The 25,877-nt window shown below is 43.5% G+C and overlaps 1 protein-coding gene across 2 annotated transcripts in view; it reads right to left on the bottom strand.

Moving 5' to 3' along the window:
* The window catches only part of LOC132380944 (plexin-A2-like), a 570,948-nt gene that overhangs the window by 468,025 nt on the left and 77,046 nt on the right, over positions 1-25,877 (bottom strand). For both annotated transcript variants that reach the window (XM_059949929.1, XM_059949928.1), the window contains exon 3: positions 23,870-24,052. In XM_059949929.1, the coding sequence (XP_059805912.1) occupies positions 23,870-24,052 (183 nt within the window). The remainder of the gene's footprint in view (positions 1-23,869; positions 24,053-25,877) is intronic.

The following is a 25,877-nucleotide window of genomic DNA, read 5'->3' as shown; positions in this document are numbered from 1 at the left end:
CACAAGTGCAGAGGAGATCGCAGCAGGGGCACTGGACACACTAGACAAGCCTAACAGATTTGCAGGTCCAGTGTGCCTCACTTGGATGGGCTGTTCAGGGTCCTAAATGGAGGGGAGGAAAGAGGTGGATGAGAAGGTGTAGTACCTTGGCTGCTTGCAGGGTTAATTGCCGGGAGAGAGGTTAGTGGGGAGGGACAAATGGGCAATGGAATCACAGGGAAGTGTCGCGGATGTAGGTGGGAAGAGACTGAATCAAGGGAGATCCAATGGAGTCGAGTTGTGAAGACATGAGTTCGATGGGGCAGGAGCAGGCAGGGACAATAGGTGGATCTTGGGTAGGAGTGAACAGTGTTGGGTAAGGGAACTATAGTTTGGTGGCAGTGGATGGGAGTTCTCCAGAGATGATGAGGTCAGTGACAGCTTTCTGATGGTCCAAGGTGAGGTCCTCTTCAAGTGGATTGCAAGAGGAGGTGGCTGAGAGTTACCACCTGGCCTCAGCTGTCAGTGCGGCAGATTCTAACAGCAGCTTTGATGGTAAGGTTGGGATTGGTGCAGAGAGAGTGGAGGGCAGTGGGGTAAGGTTAAAGGAGTGAGGTGTGCTACATTTGAGCCAGTTGACTGGTAATTAGAGATGAAAAGATCCAGGCGAGTAGCTGTGGGCAGCCTGTGCTGGGCTGATGGGCTTAGTATCTGGCATGGTGACCCAGCACAAGCCACTGGCTAGGTCACCACAATGAAGGCAGCAAATCCATCACCATTGCTCATCATCTTTCCAAAGTGCGGTCTCGAGGCATACATCAATCCCTTGAAGATTCTGGCTCAGAGTTAGACATTATTCGCCAAGACCTGCTGAACACCTGACTACTTTCAGATCAACCTAGTTCTTCTGTGACCGTTAGACCATAAGATACAGGTGCAGAATTAGGCCATTTGGCCCATCAAGTCAGATCCAACATTTTACCAAGGCTGATCCAATTCCTTCTTAGCCCCAGTCTCTTGCCTTCTTCCCATATCCTTTCATTCCCTGACTGACCAAGAACCTATTAACCTCTGTCTTAGCATACCCAATGACTTGGCCTTCACAGCCGCCTGTGGCAACGAATTCCACAGATTCACCACCCTCTGGCTATAAAATTCCTACTCATCTCTACTCTAAATGGATGCCCCTCTGTTCTGTGGTTGAGTTCTCTGGTCTTAGAGTTTCCCACCAGAGGAAACATCCACTTTATCGAGGCCTTTCACCATTCAACAGGTTTCAATGAAATCCTCCCTCATTCTTCTGAATTCCAGTAAATACAAGCGCAGAGACATTGAACCGATCCAGGTTCACTATTACGGACGTATTGTGGAATTTGTTGTTTAAATACAATAAATTATAAAATGCATAAGCAGTGCAAGTGAAGAGGAATAACGGTGCTATTAATGAGTTCATTGTCCATTCAGCAATTTGCTGTGAGAGGATAATAAGACATTTATATGTAGCTAAGGTGCTAAGACTTTTGCACTGTACTCTAAAATGCTTTTTATATCACTTCCTGTGTAGGTTAACTTTAATTTGATTTGAAACACACAGTGGAAAGACATCCATCTCCATCCACTTTATATTTGCCCTTGAAACAGCTACATCTGTCAGTCTAAAGTTCTTGTTAATATTGATAGACATTTAGTAGATACAGTACTGTGTGAAAGTGTTTGGCACCCTGGCTATATGTACACACAGTACCGTAGAAGCAGAGTTAAGCCATTCGACCCATTAAGTCTATTTCACTGTTTGATCATGGCTGATTTATTATCCCTGTCAACTCTATTCTCCTGCCTTCTCCCTGTAACATCTGACATCCTTACTAATTAAGTACCCATTAACCTTTGCTTTAAATACACCTAAATGAATTCCACAGATCCTCACCCTCCGGCTGAAGAAATTCTCAGCTCTCTTCGAAAGGGACGTTCTTGTATTCTGAAGCTGTGCCTTCTGGTCCTAGATTCTCCCACTTTTGGAAACATCCTCTCCACATCCACTCTATCTGGCCCATCGAGCCTGAACTACTATCTATTTATTGTAACTATGGGACCCTGATGCTTCTGTGATGCAAAGGTACTTCAGGAGTTAAGAGTGAGGAATAAAACTTGTTGCTCATGATCATTTTATTCAGTTTTACAAGAACAAAGAATAGAACGGGGTCAAATAGACAGGGGACAAAGGAGAAAAATCAGGAGAAGACAACGAAGATGGTCTGGTTTTCTCATACAGACCACTGATTCCATTGAAATTTTATCAGATAACAGTTAACCAATTAAAACCCATATTCTAGGAATGAGACGCCCACCACTGAAAGCAGAAATTTTCCAGAAAAGGAACTTGTAACCAAAAATCACTGAGCAATTCCGGTGGCATGGTAGTGTCGTGGTTAGCACAACACTTTACAGTACTGGTGACCCGGGTTGAATTCCCGCCACTGCCCAGAAGGAGCTTGCACATTCTCCCCGTGACCGCATGAGTTTCCTCTGAGTGCTCCGGATTCCTCCCACTGTCCTCTGCACCGTGTACTGTAGTAATTGTATGTTTTGCACTGTGCTGCTGCCGCAAGATAAAACAAATTTCATTTCCAGTGATGATAAACCTGATTCTGATATGGGTCTCATTTGTGGACTGAAGAGTGGTAAGGGGGCAGGGAGAGGGGAATCATGGTTGGGAAAGGGAGAAGGGAGAGGATATGGAGCGGGAAGCACCAGAGAGACCATCTGAATCACTTGACCTTGCCTGATGTCTCATACGTCTGCCATCCTCCGCCCCGGCACTCCTCCTCTGCCACCTGTCCCTCACCCACCCTGTGGTGCTCCACCCTCTCCAATTCCAACATCCTTTGCTCCCACCAGATTTACAGATTTGCTCTCCAATCCATGTTGACAAATACGATACTGTCCAAAAGTCTTAAGCACTCGAGCTACATGTTTGTACTGACGACCTTTGCACAGTTCAGTGCGCTTCTCCGACCACCCCACAGCCTCCTTCAGTCCAGAGAAAGGAAGCCCATCCTATCCAATCTTCCAATGATCACTGGTCTATGGAAAGTTGTGAATCTCCACCGCGCTCTCTCCAGCACAACCACATTTGTCTTTTAGTGAGTGACCAGGACAACACACATTGCGGCCTAACCTTCATCTGAACTACCCTAACACAGGCAGCACGTGCACCTCAGGATGTGGATGGTTAACTGGACAAGCGCAGAATCACTAAATTACAGCCATCAGTTCATTATTCTGCAGGTCACGATTACGCTGAACAGGCGTGGTTAAGTCAAAGTCAGGCCAAGCTCATCTGCACCACCAGAGATATTTAATTCAGGAACAAATGCAATCCATTCACTCTTATTGTGCTGCTACTATAAGCTCAGCAGGTTTTCTGGGGAACACGATGTAAATAACAAGATGAAAGCATATCGCAGCACATTGTGGACAATCCCGACTGGTGACATGATTAGTGAACTAGTATTTATAAAGTGGCATTGATCCACTATCCATTAAAAGCTGATTCAGCTCCACAGCAACCCTGGGCATCAGCTCAATCATCTCAGATGAAAACAATTAACTATCAGCTTCTTCGAAGCCTGCACGTGCAGTAATATCTCAAGCCCAGTTTTGAGAAAGGCTTCATAAAGAAACAAAGAGCACCATGAAAGAAAGCTTCTCTCCTCAGAGTGGGGCCACATAGACATTGTGAGCTCGACCAGACAGTCACCTGAGATGATCAAGCTGCTCCCAGAGAGAGACGAGTGACGAACAAGAGAAAATCTGCAGATGCTGGAAATCCGAGCAACACGCGCAAAATGCTGGAGGAAAATGTTTCGGCCTGAAACATAGACTGTACTTTTCTCCCATTGACGCTGCTTGAACAGCCGAGTTCCTCCAGCATTTTGTGTGCAAGCGAGTGTCGTTTACATGAAGGCAGAGAGTTTCGTCAGTTGAATGGGAGGGTCAATTGCCAAAAGTGTTTGGATTTGTTCCAGGGAAGGTCAGAAACCTGAGGAAATTTGATGACAAAGGGCAAAAAACCGTGATCCTAATAGATACAGGACATCAGCAGATGAGAGAAACTGTATTCTCTCTGCGGTATTCTTCAATATCAGTCAGCCTAGATCAATGAATTATCCCTAAGCTCTCTCCTTAAATCAAGCCTAAAAAACAAGAGACACTTAAAAACCAAAAATAAATAAATGAATATTAAATCTTTGCAGTAACTCTGGGAATGGAGCCAAGTAATTGGCAGGACGAATGCCAAGTCTGGAATGCCTAGCGCTCAGTTGCTCAGTGAATCATGCTTGTTTTTACAGGATATTTATGGCCTTTTTCTTGGCCTGTACTGAGCAGAGCCCTCAGATGTTTCAGAATTAGCACATGCTCTGCTTCAGTTCAAACCCAAGGTCTAAAAACTTACTGTGGCATTCAAACATACTGAATAAAAACTGTAATAACCTGTTTGAGGTGGGGAGAGACAGTTAAGGATCGGGATAATCAAACCTTTCAAGGTGGAATACCGTCTCATATGGAGGGGTTGGAAAAGGCTGTAAAGGCCCATGAACACTACCTCACTACTTTTTTCGAGGACATCTTCAAAAGGCAATGCCTCTAAATGGCAGCATCCATCATGAAGGTCTGCATTACCCAGGACATAATCTCTTCTCATTACTACCATCATGGAGGAGGTACAGGATCCTGAGGACACACACTCGATGTTTTAGGAACAGCTTCTTCCCATTTGCCATCAGGTTTCTGAATGGACAATGAACCCATGAACACTACCTCACTACTTTTTTGCACTCTTTCTGCACTTACTTATTTACAAATATATTTGTTATTGTAATTCATTGGTTGCACGGTGCTGCTGCAGCAGAACAACAGATTACATGAGGTATCGTGCGCCAGTGATAATAAACCTGACTCTGATTCTGAAAAGGGAGAGTCAGAGCGAAACCTCTCCAACAGAAGTTCGGTGCCACTGTATTCATCACTCAGAGTCCTAAAGAATTTCACAGGTAATCTTGAAGTATTTAACCAGCGCAGCTTATAATCAGCGTGTAACTGGACAGGGAACGGCTGTGGACTGCCCCGGTACGAACCACATATGGCTGCATATGGAATCAGCAAAGTGCCAAACCCAGAGGCTATTCAGCCCAGAACCAGAACTCTCCTTGAGCAAAGTGTGTTTTTAGAATCTTCCCGAAGGGCCCTGTCTCCCGAACTTTCTGAGCACTGTAAATATATCGCTCATTGCAATGTGCAAGGGAAGGAACCTCAACCCTCTACTTGACCAGCAGAAAGTCATTGCTCCATCCCATTCAGCTGGTGAAATATGAAAGATGTTGGACCCAAGTTGCCCGTTTAATCAGATCCTTTTGCTGGTTGAAAGTATATTTATTATCAAAGTATATGTGCAGGATACAACCCTGAGATTCATCTTTCCACAGACACCCATGAAACAAAGAAACACTATGGAACCCATTCAAAGAAAAATATCAAACCCCCCCCCCCCCACCGAGTAAAAACACAAATCATGTAAACTACAACAAGAAAGAACACACAGGAAATAAAACGCGAACTCGAAAGAGTTCACATTCAGTTCAGCTCAGCTTCCATTAGTCCAATTCACAAACCGCAGACCCAGAAATTTGGTACCACCCTCCGACCGCATCGAGGAAGACAGAAACCATTTGAATGCAGAGGGGTCTTTCCTCAGAAGCAGCAAGTGAGGGGGAGACCATCTTATGCAGACAAACGCCTTCCTCCAGCAGCAGCGAGCGAGAGACTGGCAGACAGCGCTAAACACCTGCTCACCTTCTGTACTCTTCCTCAACGACTAAATTGGTGAGATTGGCAAGAAATAGAGTTGATCATCGGCTCACAGTCCGTCTCTGAGCTTCTTGATCTCAAGGCCACTCATCTCCCAGAACCTTCCTGAAGATGGCAAGGTGCTGGACTGCTCAATCAGCCCAGAAACACACCATTAAACAGGCTCCAAATACATTTAAAAGAAAAAGAAGTGAAAGAAACAGTTTGGTGAACCAGCTGGAGTATGTTGCCCAAGGCAGCGGTGCCCATCTTTTTCCAGATGACCACATGGCAACTGTGTCCATACTCAGATGCGGGGTCACTGAAAACCTTCTGCCCTGTGGTCGGGCTAGCGTGCAACCATTTCTCCCTGACTAATAAACAGATGACAGTGGTGCAAAGGAATGTGACCTAAATGTTTGGGCAGTGCGTAGTCCCTCAGGAGGCCGGCCCGTTCATGAATTAGGGCTTTGAACAGCGTGTGAACGGAGAGAGGAAGTCATGGATTGTTAAAGGACATACATGCAGAATTCCTTAGGGAACACTTCTGAAGGGTCACTAAGAAAGTGTAAACACACATTCATTGCCTTAACCTGCACTGAAAACTCCTCCTAGAGTAAAGTGTGTTTTTTGGAGGGGGGAGAGCTATTCTTTTAGAGTTAACTTGCTAAGATTTAAATTGATTTCAAGATCTGGTATAGTTTGAACTTTTTTTAAAACTCAAAATGGACATTGACACCATTTCATTCTACTCCCTGTCTAATGAAGGAAGACACAATCTCCAGGTTTGGATGAATGCCCACTATCAACATTAGAAACCTTGTTTATTCTTTCACCCAACAAACAAGACCTCCTCCACCCACTCTCAGTGCAGCTTTTTAACCCATAAACCAAGTTACCCTTGGTCAGTTTAAAAGGGACTTTGGAAGCAACGTGATAAAAGATCGCTGACCAAATCCTGCAGTGGTGTCAGCAGCTCTGCCAGATCAGCTTTGTTTGACACATGTCAAATCAAGTCGTCAGGTTTATTATCATTCAACTATATATATGCATACCATCAAATGAGAGAATGTTTCCCTGAACCAGGGTGTGGAGCACTGTAGTACACAGGACACACAATAACTTAGGAAAGTAAGGATAAAATCTACAGATGAAATTACACATAAATAAACAAAGTGAAAGGCAAAAATTAAATATGATGAGGTACAGAACAGATTAATCAGTGACACTTTGAATGCAAATCGGAAGGGAGTTCAGAAGCACAACAACCTGGGGGAAAAATGTTTCCTATCCTGACCATTCCTGTTTTTATGTAATAGGATCTCCTGCCTGATGGTAGAAAGTCAAAGATGTACACCAAAACATACAGTACAATGAAAATTCATTGTTTTCCTTCAGCAACCAACAAGTCCAAGATGTGCTGGAGGAAGCCTGCAAGTATCATGTTTCCAGTAGCAACATGGTATGCCCACAATTTACTAACCCTAATCTGTACAGTACTGTGCAAAAGGCTTAGCCACACACAGTATATATATCTAGGTAAGTTGATTTTTATACCTTTTCTTGTGTGGGTTAATTTTGATTTCACTTGAAGCGCACGGTGGAAAGATATTCATCTCCAAACTCTTCAATGCCCTGGAAACAGCAATATCTGAAAGTCTTACAATTTTTGTTCATGTTGGTAAACATTTAGTAGATACAGTACTGTGCAAATGTCTCAGGTACTCTAGCTATATAATGTGCCTAAGACTTTTGCACAGTACTGTACGTCTTTGGAATGTGGGACTGTGGGAGGAAACTGGAGCTCCCGGAGGAAACCCACATGGTCACAGGGAGAACGTACAACCTCCTTACAGGCAGCAGTGGGAATTGAACCCCGATCTTACAGCTGGTGGTGTAAAGCTAACTATACACGACTGGACCAACAACTGTACCAGACTATGTGGCAAAAGAAGTCACAAGGGAAAAGGTTCTTTGGAATCTTAGACTCTGCGACATTTCACTCTGCTGCGGAGCAAACTCTCATGCGACATGAAGCCAGAGGCTTTCCTTTCACCACTGTTGCATATTCAGGGAACTCCGTGAAACAGTCTGATCTGGAATTACCGATGAAAGTGGAACATCAGGATATGTATCACGGATGATGTGTGTCACTCAGGAACCAGCATCAAGAGCCAATCTCGAAGAATATCAAGGGTGTGAAAGACGAGACCACAGAAGGTTAGACCTTGGAGCATTTTATACAACTCTGATCACCACAAGGACGTGGGAGCAATAAGGAGAATGCAGAAGGTTGCCCTGAATGGAGGCTGAAGTCATAAGAGGACATTGCAGAAGGAGGTATTTGGATGTGCCTGATGTGCCACTTTCATCGGTTTGTTTGGGTTTTTTGTGCAGGAGATGGGGTTTGAGGGTCGATGTGTCTGATCCATTTTGTTTGCTTTTTTTGTGCAGGAGGAAGGATTTGGGGGTTGATGTGCCTGACCCGTTTTGTTTGGGGTTTTTGTGCAGGAGTTGGAGTTTGGGCGTCGATGTGTCTGATCCGTTTTGTTTGTTTTTTTTGGTGGGGAGGTGAGATTTTGGGGTTGACGATCGTTCTACCTCTCTTCCTTTCTTGGTTTTATGGCGACCTGGAGAATTGAAGAATATCGGAGCTGTGTACTTTGAACCTTTGAAGTTACAGGGCAGATTATAACTCGCATGCTGACATATTGAACTCTTAAAACCTGGTTTTCTCATTTACCACTTGAACAGTCACTCCACAGAATTACATCTTCATAGATTTATTCTCAAGCTGGCATTCATATCTTACAGATTTTTGTTTGAAAATTGTTTTGACATTCTGTAAAAAGAACAGAGCATGAAATAATGGAGCCACAGAAAGACTAGATAGGAACCTTAACAGGGTTTTATGGAAAGCAACAATCTGTGCTTCCATTAACTACGGAGCAAGAGAAAAATGAGGCACTTTTGACGTGAAAATGATAGCTGACAACTTTCACTGGGGTAGATAACTGTCCAAATTAGTTTGAAACAGACACAGAAGAGCTGTGCACAAATTGTCTGCTGTCCAAATCTGGACATTTCAGAGCTGAACTGTTCGAACGATCTGTGACAGTTAGATCATAAGAATGTTTCAAGCCCACCACAATTCAATTAGTTACACTGGCCTCTGGACAGCTTGACCAGCAAGACACACAAGGTGACAATCAACTGAGGAGTGGTGTCAGAAACTCAAACTGTGGCTGAGTTTACAAAAAAATTGAAACGCCAATTTACATGAATTCATGGAACTGATTATTGTTAAAGAGTGAAAATTTCTAAAAATCCTTGTGATGGATTTGCCTCACAATCAATTTGGTTCAAGTAGTGCTTGGAATAGAAAGGTTGAAAGACAAGAACATAAGAAATAGGAGCAGCAGGCAACTGTCTGGCCCATTGAGACTGCTCTGTCATTAAGTAAGATCATGGCTGATCTGGCCAGGGACTCAGCTCCACCTTGCTGCCTTTTCCCCGTGATCCGTAATTTCCCTGCTGCAAAAATCTATCTAAATGTGACTTAAGTACATTAAATGAAGTAGCTTCTACTGCTTCCTTGGACAGGACATTCCACAGATCCATACCTCTCCAGAAAAAGCAGATCCACCTAATCTCTATCCTAAATCTATTCCCTCAAATTTGAGGCAATGCCCCCTAGTTCTATTCTACCAACCTCTCTGCCTCCATCTTATCTATCCCTTTCATAATTTCTTTCTTAGGAGTCCGCAGAGATTCGCATTGCCTCAATAACTTTGATAAATTTCTGTAGATGTGTAATGGACAGTATATGACTGGCTGCATTATGGCCTGGTATGGGAACACCGATGCGATTGAACGAAAAATCCTACAAAAGGTAGCGGGTTCGGCCCAGTACATCACAGGTAAAATGCTCCGAACCATTCAGCAGATCTACATGATAGGAAAGCAGCAACCCCACCATCAGAAATCCCCACAACCAAGGCCATGCTCTCTTCTCACTGCTGCCATCAGGTAGATGGTACAAGAGTCCCGGGACTCACACCTCCAGGTTCAGGAATAGTTGATATCCCTCAACCATCAGGCTCTTGAACAGAAGGGGATAACTACACTCACTTGTTCATCCATTGAGATGCTCCTGCAACCAATGATCTCAGTTTAAAGACTCTTTATATTCTATCTCATGTTCTCTTTATTTATTTATATTTGTATTTGCACAGTTTGTCGTCTACTGCACTCTGGTTCATTTTTCATTGATCCTGTTATAGTGACTATTCTATAGATTTGCTGAGTATGCCCGCAGGAAAATGAATCTCCGTGTTGTGTATGGTGACATATACAGTATGTACTCTGAAAATAACATTTACTTTGAACTTTGATTTTATATGTTTTGCTGATCCCCTTCCATCAGGCTTCTGAGCTCCAGTGAGTACAGTCCCAGATGACTCAATCACTCCTCAGGCTAACCCCTCTTCTCCAGCATCAATATGGTGAACTTCCTCTGTACTGCCTCCAAAGCCTGGAAATCCTTCCTCAAGAAAGGCGAGCAGAATGAAAACGCTGCAGGTGCAGAGTGGCAGATTAACCTTGCTGCTCTTAAATTCAATCCCTCTGACAATGAACGCCAACGTTCTATTTGCTGTCTTAATTACCAATTGCACGTGCAAACCAACTTCTTGCAATTCATGCACAAGCACTCCCAAGTCCCTCTCCAACAGCATTCTGGAGCCTTTCACTATTTAAACAATCCAATCTTTTATTTTTCTTAAAAACTGGAGGACCTTGTATTTACCAATGTTACACTCTGTCTGCCAGTTCCATGTCCAATCACCTACAGTCATAGAGTCAAAAAAAAACAGCACAGCACAAAACAGAACCTTTGGCCCATCTAACCTGTTAAAACTTTCCCTACTGGTCCTCGAGTCCCAGCAACATCCTTGTAAATTCTCTCTGTGCTCTTTCAATCTTACTTACATCTTTTCTGTAAGTAAGTGACCAAAACTACATGCAACACTCCAAATTAAGCTTCAGCAACAACTTCAACATAACATCCTATCCCCTGCACTCAGCACACTGACTTCTGAAGCCAAAGTGCCAGAGTTTCCTTTACAATCCTATCCACCTGCGACGCCACTTTCAAGAAATCATGGATCTATGCTCCCAGATCCCTCCGTTTTACTGCGCTCTCCAGTGCTCTACCTACCAGCATGCAAGACTACCCTGGTTTGTCCTTCCAAAGTGCATCCCCTCAAACTTGCCTGCATTAAATTTCAGCTGCTATTCTTCGGCCCATTTTTCCAGCTGGTCCCAATTTCACTGCAAGCTTCGATGGCATTCCTTGCTGTCCACCTGCTCCCAGTCTTGGTGTCATCTGCAATTTTGTTGATCCAGTTTACCACATTATTATCCATGTCATTGATATAGAATTGAATTGACTTTATTTCTTACATCCTTCACATACATGAGGAGTAAAAATCTTTACGTGAAGTCTCGTTACGTTTACGTTACATTATAATGACAAACAACAATGGAGCCAGCACCAATACCTGCGGCAATCAACTAGTCAGATAGGCAACCATCTACAACTACTGTTGGGTTTCTTCTGCAATGTCTAATTCAATTTACTACCTCTTCTTCAATGCCAGGTATTGAACCTTCTTCACCAACCTCACATGTGGGACCTTGTCAAAGGCCTTGTTAAAGTCATGCAGGCTTATCTTCATCGACTTCCTCAAAAAACTCTTTAAGATTGATTAGTCATGACCTACCATGTATCAATTAAGGAAATTTTCCTGAACACATTTGACCAACTCTTTCCCATCCATCCCTTTGACAGTATGGGAGTGCCAGTCAATGTGTGGAAAGTTAAAATCACCTACTGTCACAACTTCATGTTTCTTGTAGCAGTCAGCAATCTCTGTACAAACTTGCTCCTCTAAATCCTGTGGAACGTTGACTGGTCTATAATATAATCCCATTGAAGTGGTCATACCTTCCTTATTCATCAGATCTACACATAAAGCCCCAGTAGCCGAGCTCTCCAGTCTATCCTAACTGAGCACTGCTGTGACATTTTCTCTTACTGCTGACACCACTCCTCTTGCTTTAATCCCAACCACTCTATCATGACTACAGCAAAGGAACTCCGGAACATTGAGTTTCCAGCCTGCCCCTTCTGCAACCAAGTCTCACTAAAGGCTACAATGTCATAACTCCACACTCTGAACCATGCCCCGAGTTCATCAGCCTTTCTACAACATTACTTCAATATGCAGCATAGAACATTAATCCCACCGTGCTCAATCTTTTAATTACTGACCTTGTATGCAGGTTTAACAACATCAACCATTCCACACTCTGTCCTGGAACTCTGATTCCCATCCCCCTCTAGTTCTAGTTTAGTTCCTCTAGTTTAAACCCCACCAGCGTGCAGCACTAACAAACCCTCCTGCTAGGATATTAATCCCTTACAGTTCAACTGCAAAATGCCCCAACCGCCACGGAAGAAAGCCCAGTGATCCAAAAATCTGAAGCTCTCCTGCTTACAGCGTTCAAAGTAAAATTTACTATCAGAGTACATACATGTCACCACATACAACCCTGAGGTTCTTTTACTGCGGACGTACTTCGCAGATCTATGGAACAGTAACTGTAAACAGGATCAATGGACAACAAACTGTGCAAATGCAACTATAAATAAATAGCAATAAATAATGAGAGCATGAAATAACAAGATAAAAGAGTGCTTAAATAATTGTAGTTATTCTCTTTTGTTTAAGATCCTCTACTGCTCTCCAGGATAGAGAATTCCAACAAATTCCCTCCCTGACAGAATAAAAACACCCTGACCTCAGTTGGACACATCATCCTGTTGGTTTGAAACTGACCCAAGTGCTCTCAGTTCCTCAGCCGAGCAAGAGCATCCTCTCGTTAGAGACACAGTCAAGCCCCGTCAGACTGTGTCTGTTTCAGTGAAGTAATCTCTCATTCTTTCAAGCTCTATAAAAATATTTTCTAACAAAATGGAAAGGCTTTCTTGTGTTCTTTGGCTAACATTTAGGGGGCTTTTTTTTTGTGGCTGAGTTCTGCTAAAATTGGTTGCTTTATTTCCCAATGTAACAGTGAATCACAGGAAGCTCTCTGTACATGAACCACTTTGAGAGGTCCCAGGGGTACAGTGCCTAATGAGATAAAGACATCAACCAGCAGAGGGGACATGGATTTGTAAAGCATTTCCACCCTCTCCTCCATTTCTATCAGAGTGCAGAAGGCAACAAACTGAGCAAATGCAAAAATACACAATAATATAAATAAAAAAGACATAAATATCAAGAATACGAGACGAGGAGACCCTGAAAGTGAGTGCATAGTTTGTGGGAACCACTCATTACGTGAATTTATAAACAAGAGAAAATCTGCAGATGCTGGAAAAATCAAAGTAACACAAACAAAATGCTGGAGGAGCTCAGCAGGCCAGACAGATCTATGGAAAAGAGTTAACAGGGATGTTTTGGGCCGAGATACTCTTTCAGGACTAAGTGAAGTTATCCCCTTTGGTTCAAAAGCCTGCTGGTTGATGGATAATAACTCTTCCTAAGCCTGGTGATGGTGAGTCCAAAAGCTTCTGTATCTTCTTCCTGATGGCGACTGTGAGAAGAGAGCATGTCCTGGGTGGTGAGGGTCCCCGATGATGGATGCTGCTTTCGTGCGACAGTGTATCATGTAGTTGGGAGCTCACTGGTTGGGAGGGCATTACCCATGATGGACTGAGCCATATCTGCTACATTTATAGAATTTTCCTTTCAAGGGCATTGGTGTTTCCATACCAAGCTGTGGTGCAGTCATTCAATATGCTCTCCACCACACGTCAAGAGAAGTTTGTCAAAGGTCTGCCTATAATTGTTGTCTTTATAAAGCAGCCAACATAATCAAAGACCATACCCCCCCCCCCCCCGGACTTTATCTCTTTCTCCCCCTGAATTGGGCAGAAGATATAAAAGGCTGAAAGCAGAAACAAGCAGCTTCTACCCCTCGGTTATCAGGTCTCATAGGAAGTGGAATAGGTATATTACTGACGCATTTACTACAATACAGTTAGGTGGCGAGGTGGAGATATGACTCTACCAAAGGAAGTGAACTCGGCCTTTTCTCCTTGGAGTGGCGGATGGTGAGAGGTGACCTGATAGAGGTGTATAAGATGATGAGGGGCATTGGTCGTGTGGATAGTCAGAGGCTTTTCCCTAGGGCTGAAATGGCTAGCACGAGAGGGCACAGTTTTAAGGTGCTTGGAAGTGGGTACAGAGGAGATGTCAGGGGTAAGTTTTTTTACTCAGAGAGTGGTGAGTGCGTGGAATAGGCTGCCGGTGACAGTGGTGGAGGCAGATACGACAGGGTCTTTTAAGAGACTCCTGGATAGGTACATGGAGCTTAGAAAAATAGAGGGCTATGGGTAACCCTAGGTAATTTCTCAAGCAAAGCCACGTTCGGCACAGCTTTGTGGGCCGAAGGGCCTTTACTGTGGCCTGTATTGTGCTGTAGGTTTTCTATGTTTTTGTGTTTCCCTCCACTAGCCTGCAGGTCACCCTTGGGGAAGGTGTAACACCTGCTTAGCCTCGAGTCAGGGTCATGTGAAGCCATGGGACGATCGTATGAGCAGCTGGTGCATATCACAAGTCCTGGTTATGCGACCACTGACCCCAGGCAGACAATCTCTGAAGAGTATTGATAATGGCTGGGGTCACCCGTCTTGTAAAGACACTGCCCAGAAGAACAAAATAGGGAACGACCCCTGTAGAAAAATTTGCCAAGAACAATCATTGCCATGGAAAGACCGCGATTGCCTACGTCATACAACACGGCACATAATGAACGAACAAATGAAGCAGGATACAGTGAAAAGTTTGTCTTATGTACTGTTCATAAAGATCAAATTATTAGCATACTGAGGTAGAACAATAACAATGCAGAATAAACCGTCACAGCTGTTGAGAAAGTGCAGTGAGAGTAAACAATGAAGTACAAGATCGTAACAAGTTAGATTGTGAAGTCAAGTTTATCGTCTTACTCAATGGGCTTATAACAGCAGGGTGGAACCTGTCCATGAGCCTGGGAGTACGTGCTTTCGGGTTTTTGCATCTTCTGCTCAATAGGAGAAGGAAGAAAGGAGAATGTTTGGGGGTGGTGAGGTCTATGATTATTCTGGCTGCTTAACCGAGGCAGTGAACAACAAAGGGAGACCATGTAGGGAAGGCTGGTTTCTGACATGTGCTGAGTTATGTTCTCAACTCCCTGCAATTTGTGTTGTCAGTTGCCAAACCAATTTGTGACGCACTTCCATAAATACAAGAAACGTTGGAAATGCAGAGTAAGACACACAAAATGCCAGAGGAACTCAGCAGCTCAGGCAGCATCTATGAAGAGAAATAAACAGTCTACGTTTTGGGCCAGAAAGATACAGTATTGAAGGTAGCAAGCTGCCACCGTCAAGGACAATTAAGGGATAGGTGATAAACACCAGTCTTGCCAATAACATCCACGCACCATAAAATTAACAATATAGCACTGCAGTGCAGGACACTTAAAAGTTGTAAATGTGATTGATAGACGGAAAGATTACCTGGAGGGAAAAAGTTCAATTACAAAGGAAAAGATTAGCGCTTTAAACACCTCCAACTCCCATTTTAACACATCTTCATATTAGTAAGGTTTCTTTTTTGAAATTTTTTTTATTGAATTTCGAATGGTTACAGAAGGGAAAAAAATTATCAACCCTTCCCCCCTCCCCTTAACATATCCCTGTAGAAAGAGAGAAAAAAAGAGAAAAAGAAGGAAAGAACGCCTGGATATCGGAAGATCCCCACATGCTCCATGGAGTTCAAAATAGCTTTAGTATATATATTTCTTTCTTTCCCCAAATAACCAATAATTTTATCTTCGGAGCACCTATATATTTAATCCTATCCTTTGTAAATAAGGGCACCAAATTTTCAGAAATATTTCATATTTATCTTAAATGATAAGTAATTTTTTCAAGTGGAATGCTGCTAAAAGCTATATCTATTTTCATTTTCTTAATGTATGTTAAAATTCTTCTTCTTTTCATCAGTCCATTAACATTAAAACTTTAAAAATGCAGTAAATTAGTCATTATTCTTAACAGGGTTACTCCAGTCTATAGTAATACCTAACTTTTCAACTTTCGTAGTACCTTGGGGAATCTTTTTAAAATTCTCCGTGTTGCTATGTGTCTTCTCCCCCCCCCCCCCCCCGTTTGTCCAGGCAAAGAAAGATTACAGAAAAATAGATTATAAAAAAATAACAAAATACCCCCTACTGATGTTGTGAATTTAAAAAAAACACATTACCCCCCTCCGTTGTATGGGTCATGGCAATCGCCATGATTACACATGAGAATCCCGTAGTAATCGATCCGAAGTTCCTCCAGCTCCCCCACAACATAAAAAAGTATATATAAGAGAAGAAAAAATATCACTACTCTCGAAGAATATTTCTCAAATTTTTACCTTCCTCCCCCTGTATCATATAATTAAGAATATATTTAAATATTTTTCTGTCCTTAAACATCCATCAACTCCATTCACTGTCCCTGTCTTCATCTTTAATCTGTTTCACTTTTAAATCTTTGGCCGTGGTTAGCGAATATTTGGGAGTTCCTGTGCAAATTCTTCCGCATCCCGATAATCAGTAAAAGATCTTCTTTTTCCATCATCCAAAAAAAATTATTAGGGTTGCCAGGTGGTGCAATATAAATTTATAACCCTTCTCCCATAAAACTTTTTTTGCTGGGTTAAATTCTTTCTTTCTCTTCAAAAGGTCATAACTTATATCAGGATAGAAAAGAACTGTTTTCCCTTCTATCATCAATGGCCCATTTCTCTTTCTGGCACGTTGGGCAGCCGCCTTCAGGATTTTTTCTTTATCTTGATATCTTAAGCATTTTATCAAGATTAATCGTGGGTTTTGATCAACTTGAGCTCTTGATCTTAAGGTTCTGTGAGCCCTTTCAATTTCAATTAACTGGGTTCCTTTTTCCATTTCCAAAATTTCAGGAATCCATTTTTGAAAAAATTTTATTGGATCCTTTCCCTCTATACCTTCTTTAAGTCCAACAATCTTAATATTATTTCGTCTGCTAAAATTTTCAAGTACATCCACTTTTTCCAACAACCGTTTTCTTTCTGATGTCCAGGCAGAAATATTACCTTCCATTTTATTCACTCTATCAATGGTGTCTCCCATTGTTTCTTCCAATTTTTTAATTTTCTTGTACATTTTGTCCTGTCTTTTCATCATTTTATCAAACATAATCTTCATATTTTTAATCTTTTTTTATTACTTTTAATGCTTTTAATTCATGCATTATTTGCACCAAAGATTTTTTATGTCTCCAATATCACCTCCAACTTCTTCCTGTTGCTCTTCTTTGTTTGTCTCTTCATCTTCGTCTGATTTATCCAGAGAATCTGATTCCACCTCATATTCACGTTCACTTTCAGTTCCGATCATAGCTGGGATTTGTAGTTTGGGTTGCTCGTGTTTGCGCATGCCCCTTCCTTCATGCATGCACAATTCCTGTTGCTCTTTTCTTTTGGAAACGGTTGATGTTGCTGCAGTTTCCTGTTCTGTATCGCCGAAGGTAAAATGCACTTGAGTCCGAGGCTCTTTCATGGCGGCCGTCCTTGATTCTTTTCCAACTTGTGTTGTCTTCAAAGTAGTAGTTTTCTTCTGCTTCTGTTTTGGAGACATATCTTAAGACAATCCTGAGTAGTTTATAAGTAATTTTTAAAAAGTATTTACTAACTTTTCTTCACTTAAACATTATTTTACTGTTTTTTTACGGGAGAGCTGGATTTCCACGTCTCGATCCTACGTCATCACGTGACGTCCCCCATTGGTAAGGTTTCTTGACACACTTTATCCTAACTGTGCAGAATCATTCTCATTACCCGAATGAAGAAACACTGATAAGGAGAAACTGCATACAGAAGGAACAACATTTCACTGGACCGAGGCACGGCCACAGTGGACAGCCCAGCTGCTCCCGTCTCTATGTCTTAACACTGGAGAGACCTGATCCCACTGCCCCTCCCCGCAAACACTTCCACTCCGCTCCCAACTTTGCTCTGTGTCACATGTTCGCACTCTCACAAACCTTTTTAAAAAAACTTCACATGAAGTGCACATCAAACAGAAGCTGGAGACGTCATCCTTGCCAGGTGAAGAAACTGGTGTCGACAGGAACGTGTATAACCAGGAAGTGGAAAGAGGATGAGGAGGTGTTGAAAGCTGAAGAAAACAGCACCTCAAAGTAACATTTGTCACCTTCATCTCATTGTCAGTACCTTCCAAATAACTGTGAAGCTCCTTTAATCTTGTTGACAAGTTTGCTCAGAATGAAGATTATTCACCCATTTTACTCATCACCACTACCATCCTCATCAGGAAAGAGTACTGAAACAGGGTGTCAGCCAGAAACACTGACCGTTTATTCCCCTCCATAGATGCTGCTTGACCTGACGAGCTCCTCCAGCATTTTGAGTGTGCTATGTAGATTACTTGTTACTCCAGATTCCAGCATCTGCAGTCTTGTACTCCATCATCAGCCACCCCTGTCCTGGACATCCATGGGCAAGTGTGTTGGCCCAACCACCTTCAGCTGCTTCATCGGTGAACTTTCATTCTTCATAAACCAGAAGAGGGGCTGTACAACTGTGGCAACAAAAAAACTGATCCAAAATCAAAACTACACAATTGTCGCCAGCCTCTGACCCCAAACGGAGTGGTTATACTTGCACGACGTGCCCACAGCTCCACTGATTGCTCCAAAGGCTCGTCTTCCTTATGTTGATCTTTCATTAGCAATTATCAAACATATAATTAAGCATTATTCAGTGGTCGGCAAAGATATGGCCTCTGTGGTCTCAAGCTACAAATTGCCCTGAAATAAGCATGAATATGTAACTTACTCCTTTCGCTTTTACCACACCCCCACTGGTGTGACTAGTTACCATCATACATTTAATAAATACTGAACATGGAATACATATTTCCGACAACGTCAATGATTACACAACGTTCAACCCAGTTCACAGTTGCTCGGGTAACAACACCGCCCGTGAAGTCCAAGGCCTAAACATTTTAATATGAGCTGATATCAGGAGAGTAACAAAGGCATCTAAAGATGTGACAGTAGCCAAGATACAACTATATCCTGGAGTCAAAAGACCAAAACCAAAATAGATCCAACATGAATGTATGTATAAACAAGAGTACATTGGAGGCCAGATACTCTGCAGCAAAGTGATTCACTTCTAACACCGCATCCTTTGTCATCTACAAAGCTCACATCAAATTGTGATATCATGTTCTCCACTTGCCTGAATATAAAGCTTCAATGATGCAGGACAAATCTGCCTCAAACTTCCATTCCTTCCACCACCGGAATCCAGCATTGACTATGCACCTTGCGTACAGAATGCACTGCAATCGTTCACCCAAGCATCTCCCAAATGACCTTTACGACTGAGGACAAGGGTGGCACCTCCAGCAGAATCCCATCCAAACCTCACTCCACCTGGACACAAACACATTGCTGTCCTTCATCATCAACTGTCTGTGATGTCCGCTAGATTCATCCCACTACCATCGAAATCATTCAACTCAGCAACGGTACCGCAGAAGCTTCCAACTTTACCCAGAAGGCTGCAGTGATTTAAGGTGGCAAGTTGCACCACATCAAGGACAATTAGGGGGTAGGCGATAAACGCCAGCCTTGCCAATAATGTCCACACACCTTGAAGTGAACAAGTGTAATCACACTACAATGAAATTTTGCAGTGCTAGATCATTTAACATTTGTAAATATGATTGATAGATGAAATAAGAAATAATTATCTGGAAAGACAGTTCTATTACAATGGAAAAGGTCAGCACATTAAACAATACAAAATATTATTCAGCATATTTTAGTTGATCTCCATATTGATGAGGTTTACCTGACACATTTAATCCTAACCACACAGAATCCATTCTCATTATCTGAATGAAAGAACACTGAGAAGAAGGCTATGTGCTGAGGCAACATCTCATGGACCCAAGCATGACCACAGTGGATAGCTCGACTGCTCCTGCCTCTCTGTTCTGAATCCATCACAGTTCTGTGCCCTCCCAGAAACTGAAAAAATCTCAAACCAGATCCCACTGCCTGCCAGTATATTCCATTTCCATTGCTCACACCAGTCTGTATTAAGATATGCACATGTTCCTGCTCTTACAAACCTTACAATTATTGTGCAGTTTTAACAAACATCATGTGAAGTGCACGTCTCACAGAAGCTGGAGATGTCATCCTTACCAGATGGTGTTCACAGGAACGTGAGTAACCAGGAAGTGGAAAGAGGAGGAGGAGGTGTTGAAAGTCGAAGTAATTAGCAGCTCAAAGTAAGATTGTTCACCAACTCATTGTCAACACCTTCTAAATAATTCCGGTGTTCCTTTCATCTTGTTTATATGTGCGTGCAGAATGGATGGGCCTTGGGCGCTGTTTGTGTGGAGTATGCACGTTCTCCCAGTCACTGCGTCGTTTCCCCCACAAGCTCCGTTTCCTCCCACGTCAAAATAGAAATGGATCTTCAGCCCAACTGGTGAAGGCCACTGATACAAGATACATTTGCCTGCTTCAGTCCGTACCCATCTAAACCTTCCCTATCTACGTGCCTGCCCAAATATTTTTCACATGTTTTAATTTTACTTGTCTCTACCCGGTGCCCTCTGAGCGCTTTCAAATCCTTCTCCTCTCTCATTAAACCTAAGCCTTCCAGTTTTGCACAGCACTACACTGGTAAAGAGACTGACTGTGTGCCCTATGTACACCCGTCATGATTTTATAAACCTCTCAGTGCCTTATGGAGTTTACACTTTCTCCGAGTTACTACAAAGGTTTTCCCCACATGCTCCAGTTTGCACGTCAAGCCACTTTTTATTGTCATTTCGATCATAACTGCTGGTACAGTACCCGGTAAAAATGAGACAAGGTTTTTCAGGTGCTACATGAAACAGTACAAAAACTACACTGAACTATGTAAAAACAACACAGAAAAATAACTACACTAGACTACAGGCCTACCCAGGACTGCATAAAGTGCACAAAACAGTGCAGAGATTACAATAAATAATAAACAAGACAAGAGGCACAGCAGAGGGCAGTAAATTGGTGTCAGAGCAGGCTCTGGGTATTGAGGAGTCTGATGTCTTGGAGGAAGAAACTGTTACATAGTCTGGTCGTGACAGCCCGAAAGCTTTGGTGCCTTTTCCCAGATGGCAGGAGGGAGACGAGTTTGTATGAGGGGTGTGTGGGGTCCTTCACAATGCTGTTTGCTTTCCCCCACATCCCAAAGACACACAGGGTGCCAGGTTAAGTGGCTGTTGTAAATTACCTTTAGACATAGAATAGAAATGGATCTTCAGCTCAACTCATTCCTGCTGACTAAGCTAGCCACTTATGCAAGGTTGAACACCTAATGTTCCTTCTGGGTAGCTTCAACCTGATGGCATGAATATCGATTTCTCCCTCCAGTAAGCCAAACCCCCTATCCCAGTCCCCACTTTGACTTTTACTTCTTCTCATCTGCCTGTCACCTCCTCCTGAGTCCCTTCTTCTTCCACTTCTGCTACGGTCATCTAACCTCTCCTATCAGATCCCTTCCTTTCAAGCCCTTTACCTTTCCTTCCCACCAGGCTTCACCTATCTCCTTAGCTGGTGCTATTCCCCTCCTCCCCACCTTTTTATTCTGGCATTTTCTCCCTTCTTTTCCAGTCCTGAGGAAGGGTCGGCCTGAAATGACCTGCTGAGTTCCTCCAGCATTTTGTGTGTGTTGCACCAGGTTCATCTGCCTGCTTTAGCCCGTACCCACCCAGACCTTTCCTATCCATGCACCTGCTTATCAATTTCAAACATTGTAAGTTTCTTTGCCTCGAACATCTGCATCTCCTCACCACCCTCTGATCTCCTCCAAATCTTTCCCCTCTCATTTTAAACCCAGCCATCTGGTTTTACATAGCCCTGGTCAAGGGACTCGGAATGACTAACTTGTGTATGGTCGTCATGATTTTATGAAGCTCTAAGGTCAACCTTCAAGTGTCCTAACCTCCAGTGATAATAAACCCAGCCTATAATTTTTCATGTTATGTCGACAGCCCTCATTTCTGGTGAACCTCCCTGAATGCTCTCACATCCTACCTGTGGTGTGTAGGTGGGGGCTAGAACCTGGGGAGTTGGTGAGATGGTGGGAGCATAGAATGGGATATATTTAAGTGGGTGCTTGATATACATTGCAGACTCAGTGGGTGAAAGGACTGCTTCAGTGCGGTGAGACCACAAATCGATTTTGTTGCAAGAACGCAGTTTTTATGCTTGGAATTTTCCTTAACTTGTCTTTACACTCCCAGGTTGGAAATGCCTGGATGCTCCAAGTTTACCTTTTGTGTGTGTCTTCACAATGATCAACATCACTCAAAGGAAACAAGACCAGAAGACCATAAGATAAAGGAGCATTTGGTCCATCGAGTCTGCTCCACCATTTCATCTTTTCCCTCTCGGCCCTAATCTCCTGCCTTCTCTCTGTATCCCTTCATGCCCTGGCTAATCATGAACCTATCAACCTCTGCCTTCAATATATCTTGGCCTCCACAGTGGCCTGTGGCAATGGACTCCACTGAATCACTACTCTGGTGAAAGAAATTCTTCGTCACCAGACGAGGTGCAGCATTCTAACACACAAGTGAAGTGAATGGGAGCTCCCTACTCAGGAAGCCCGAACGATATGCACCAATGATCGTATCTGAGTGCGTTCTCACTCATTCTTATTAATACAGGTTCTGCTTCAATGGATATTCAGACCATCCCCTTTCTTTGGGGAATATCTGTACAACTGTGACAACTCGTAGCCAACATTTCACAATGAATAATTGCATGCAAATTCCAGATAATACAAATCATAGCTGGACCGGTCTGAAACCTTTCCCAGTCCACCTGCATGAACAGAATTCACCAGACCTTCAAGGGACGCAAAACACGTCCTTATGACGTCACAAGAACGCAACGCACGTGGAATCAACGGTCACTCCAGCTCCAAGTTGAACTTGAAACACCAGAGATTCAGTCAGTGTAGAGCTGGGCAGGTTCTTCTCTTCTGAAGCAAAGCCAGAAGGCATTACCAGTGTTCAGGAGACCAGGCAGCACGTGAAGAGAGGTGCACCAGTGAGTGTGTCACCTGTATTCATTTTGTGAAACCATTCTTTGTCTTTCTACTTCACCGCTCTATCCAGCTCACATTATACTCTATCATTCAACCAGGGTGCGGTGTATGGGGTGTCCAGAGGGTTAGCACCTCATGTCATGTCCATTCTGGGGCAGCTCACTCTCCTTTGGGCCTCACTGCACACTCAGCTCTCACCTGTGGCTCCAAGTAGTTGTTTGCATGTGACAGCGGCCACACCCCGGTACACCTGTTCGACAGGTGGACAACACCGGCTTAGAGAAGCAGGCGGCCTCATACCTGGGAGAGACAGGGACATACCTGTCCTAGAATGTGAAATCAGCTCCGGCGGTCTGGGCAGATGGGATCTGCAGTGAGATCCAATGGCTGGGAAGGTGGTTCTGCAATGCTTTGTGGAGAGCGAAGGGGATGACAAGGCGCAGAAGAACCAAGGAAGACCCCAGTTTGTTCATACCACTGGACCCATACTTCTGAGGTCAGGAGAGTGGAACTGCCTCAGTTCAGTGCAACATCATTTCCCCTTTAAAAACTCTCCCTGTACAGGTTTCCTGTCATCCTCGAACACAACGAACAGCCACCATTATAAAGTACACATTGATCTCTTTCAGCACCTCCCCCAACAGACAAATGTTCAATATCCTGACCACCTCAAATTTTGAACTAAGTCATTTGTGTTGAGATTTGAAAGCTTTTGTCCATTTGCCTGTGCATGCCGATGGATTCTTGCTTACCTTTTTGAGTTTCCCACTTTTAGTTCCCACGAAAGCCACAGAGTGATCGCTGTAGACGTAGGAGGCCACTGAGGTCAAGCGGTCTCGATCTTCTGTGAAGACCGTGACGCCTTCCACCAGCACAGTGCCCCCTAGAGGCTGGTTTATATCCAATCCACAAAAGTCATCATCGATAGGGACCGGCTGCGAGAAAGGAAACAGGTCTCAGATCACAATCATTCACTCAATGCAAATTTGTCTTCCTCTGAAAAACTGGGAGCAAGATGGGTTTGGGATCGTACTTCAGTCAAGTCCATGGAGTGAAACATCGCACTGGAAACACAGATATAAACTGGGTCTGCTTCAGGTAAACTGCATCTCAGAGGGGAATATTGGACACCCAATGGTTTCACACTATCTCACTGCCCTCAAAGACCAACAGCACATCGATCTGACCAGCTACTTGAGCTGCTTTTGCTTCCTGATTGTGCTTTGAGATTGTTGTGTCCTCAGATCATCACAACTGTTCTGGGTGTAGCCCGTGGGCAAGGATTGCGCACACATACACACTCAGACACACATACACACACACAAATCATTTCATATGAACACGTGAACTTGAAACTGCAGCAAAGAGAAAGAAGAACCAATGAAGATTATGTCTGTAGATGCGAGTCCAAACCATCACAAAGGGGTCAGGGTATTCAGCCCTCAGGGCTCTGAGTACAGGAGCTGGAACGTTACGTCACAGATGTACAAGTCATTGTAGAAGCCGCACTTGGAGTACCATGTACAGTTTTGGCCACTCTCTTATACGGATGACGTGGTTAAACTGGACAAGGTCAGAAAGATGTACGAGGACGTTGCCAGGACTTGAGGGTCCGAGTGGTTTGCAGCTTCAGTCTTCATTCCCTGGGATGCAGGAGAATGAGGGGCAACCTGACAGAAATGTTGAACATTAGGAGAGACAGGGATAAGGTAGATGGGAACGGTCTGCTCCCCAGGGTAGGGGAGTACACAATGATGGGACACGCATTTACGGTCAGACAGAGGATGGCGAGTGCATGCAATGAGCTGCCGAAGGAAGTGGTTGAGGCAGGTACAACAGTATCGTTCAAGAAGCAATTGCGCAGGTATATGGAGGAGCAGGACTTAGGGGGTTATGTCTAGATGGCTGGGCACGATGGTTGGGTGGAATGACCTTTATCTGTGCTGTAACACTCTATGACTACGATTGTGAATGTTGAACATGATTGGATGTGATTCCTTCTTCTCCAGCCTTCTACCTTTCCCACTCACCTGGCTTCACCTGACACTTTCCAGTTATCTTTCCCCTCCCCCCCACCTGTTTATTCTGGCATCTCCCCACTTCCTTTCCTGTCCTGAAGAAGGGACACGGCCTGAAATATCAACTGGTTCTTCATTTCCATAGACACTGCCTGGCTTGCCGACTTCCTCCAGCATTTTGTGTGTGTTGAATATGACTGGACAAATACAGAGCACGCCTGGGCAAATAATCTAAAGAAAAGAACTTCATCTCTCTCTGGGATGAGGGTTATAGAGAATGCATAATTAACATTAAAAACCTGTGTAAATAAATCAAATGGAAACAAAAGCACAAGAATGCACTGATGTCCTTTGTGGGCCTCCTACTTTGTTTCGCCCAGCCCATGTGAGTCACTAGGCCAGTGTTAACTGAGGGCTGAGAACGCAATGTGGGTGAGAGCAGGTGGCAGTGATGTTCCTGCTGAGTCTGAACAAAACCATTCTGACCGCGACACGGCATACAACAGAGGCACCTCAATCCTTTAACGTGAAACCACACTGATCCACTCCATCATCTGCACCTCCGTAAGGGATATGATCGCTGGGCTTACGCAGGCACTTTAGTGAATACTGGTTGAACAGGTGGCATCTAGGCCAACAGTTTCTCCTTAACCTGTATCACAAAGGTAGAATATTTGGGATCGCTACCATAACAACCTTTGTGGGAGCTTGCTGTGCACAAATTTTCAGTCCCTTTTGGGAA

Source organism: Hypanus sabinus, chromosome 25 (genome assembly GCF_030144855.1).
Source record: "Hypanus sabinus isolate sHypSab1 chromosome 25, sHypSab1.hap1, whole genome shotgun sequence".
Lineage (NCBI taxonomy): Eukaryota > Metazoa > Chordata > Chondrichthyes > Myliobatiformes > Dasyatidae > Hypanus > Hypanus sabinus.
The sequence above is the reverse complement of the archived record's forward strand: the minus strand, read 5'-3'. Positions and strand labels throughout refer to the sequence as shown.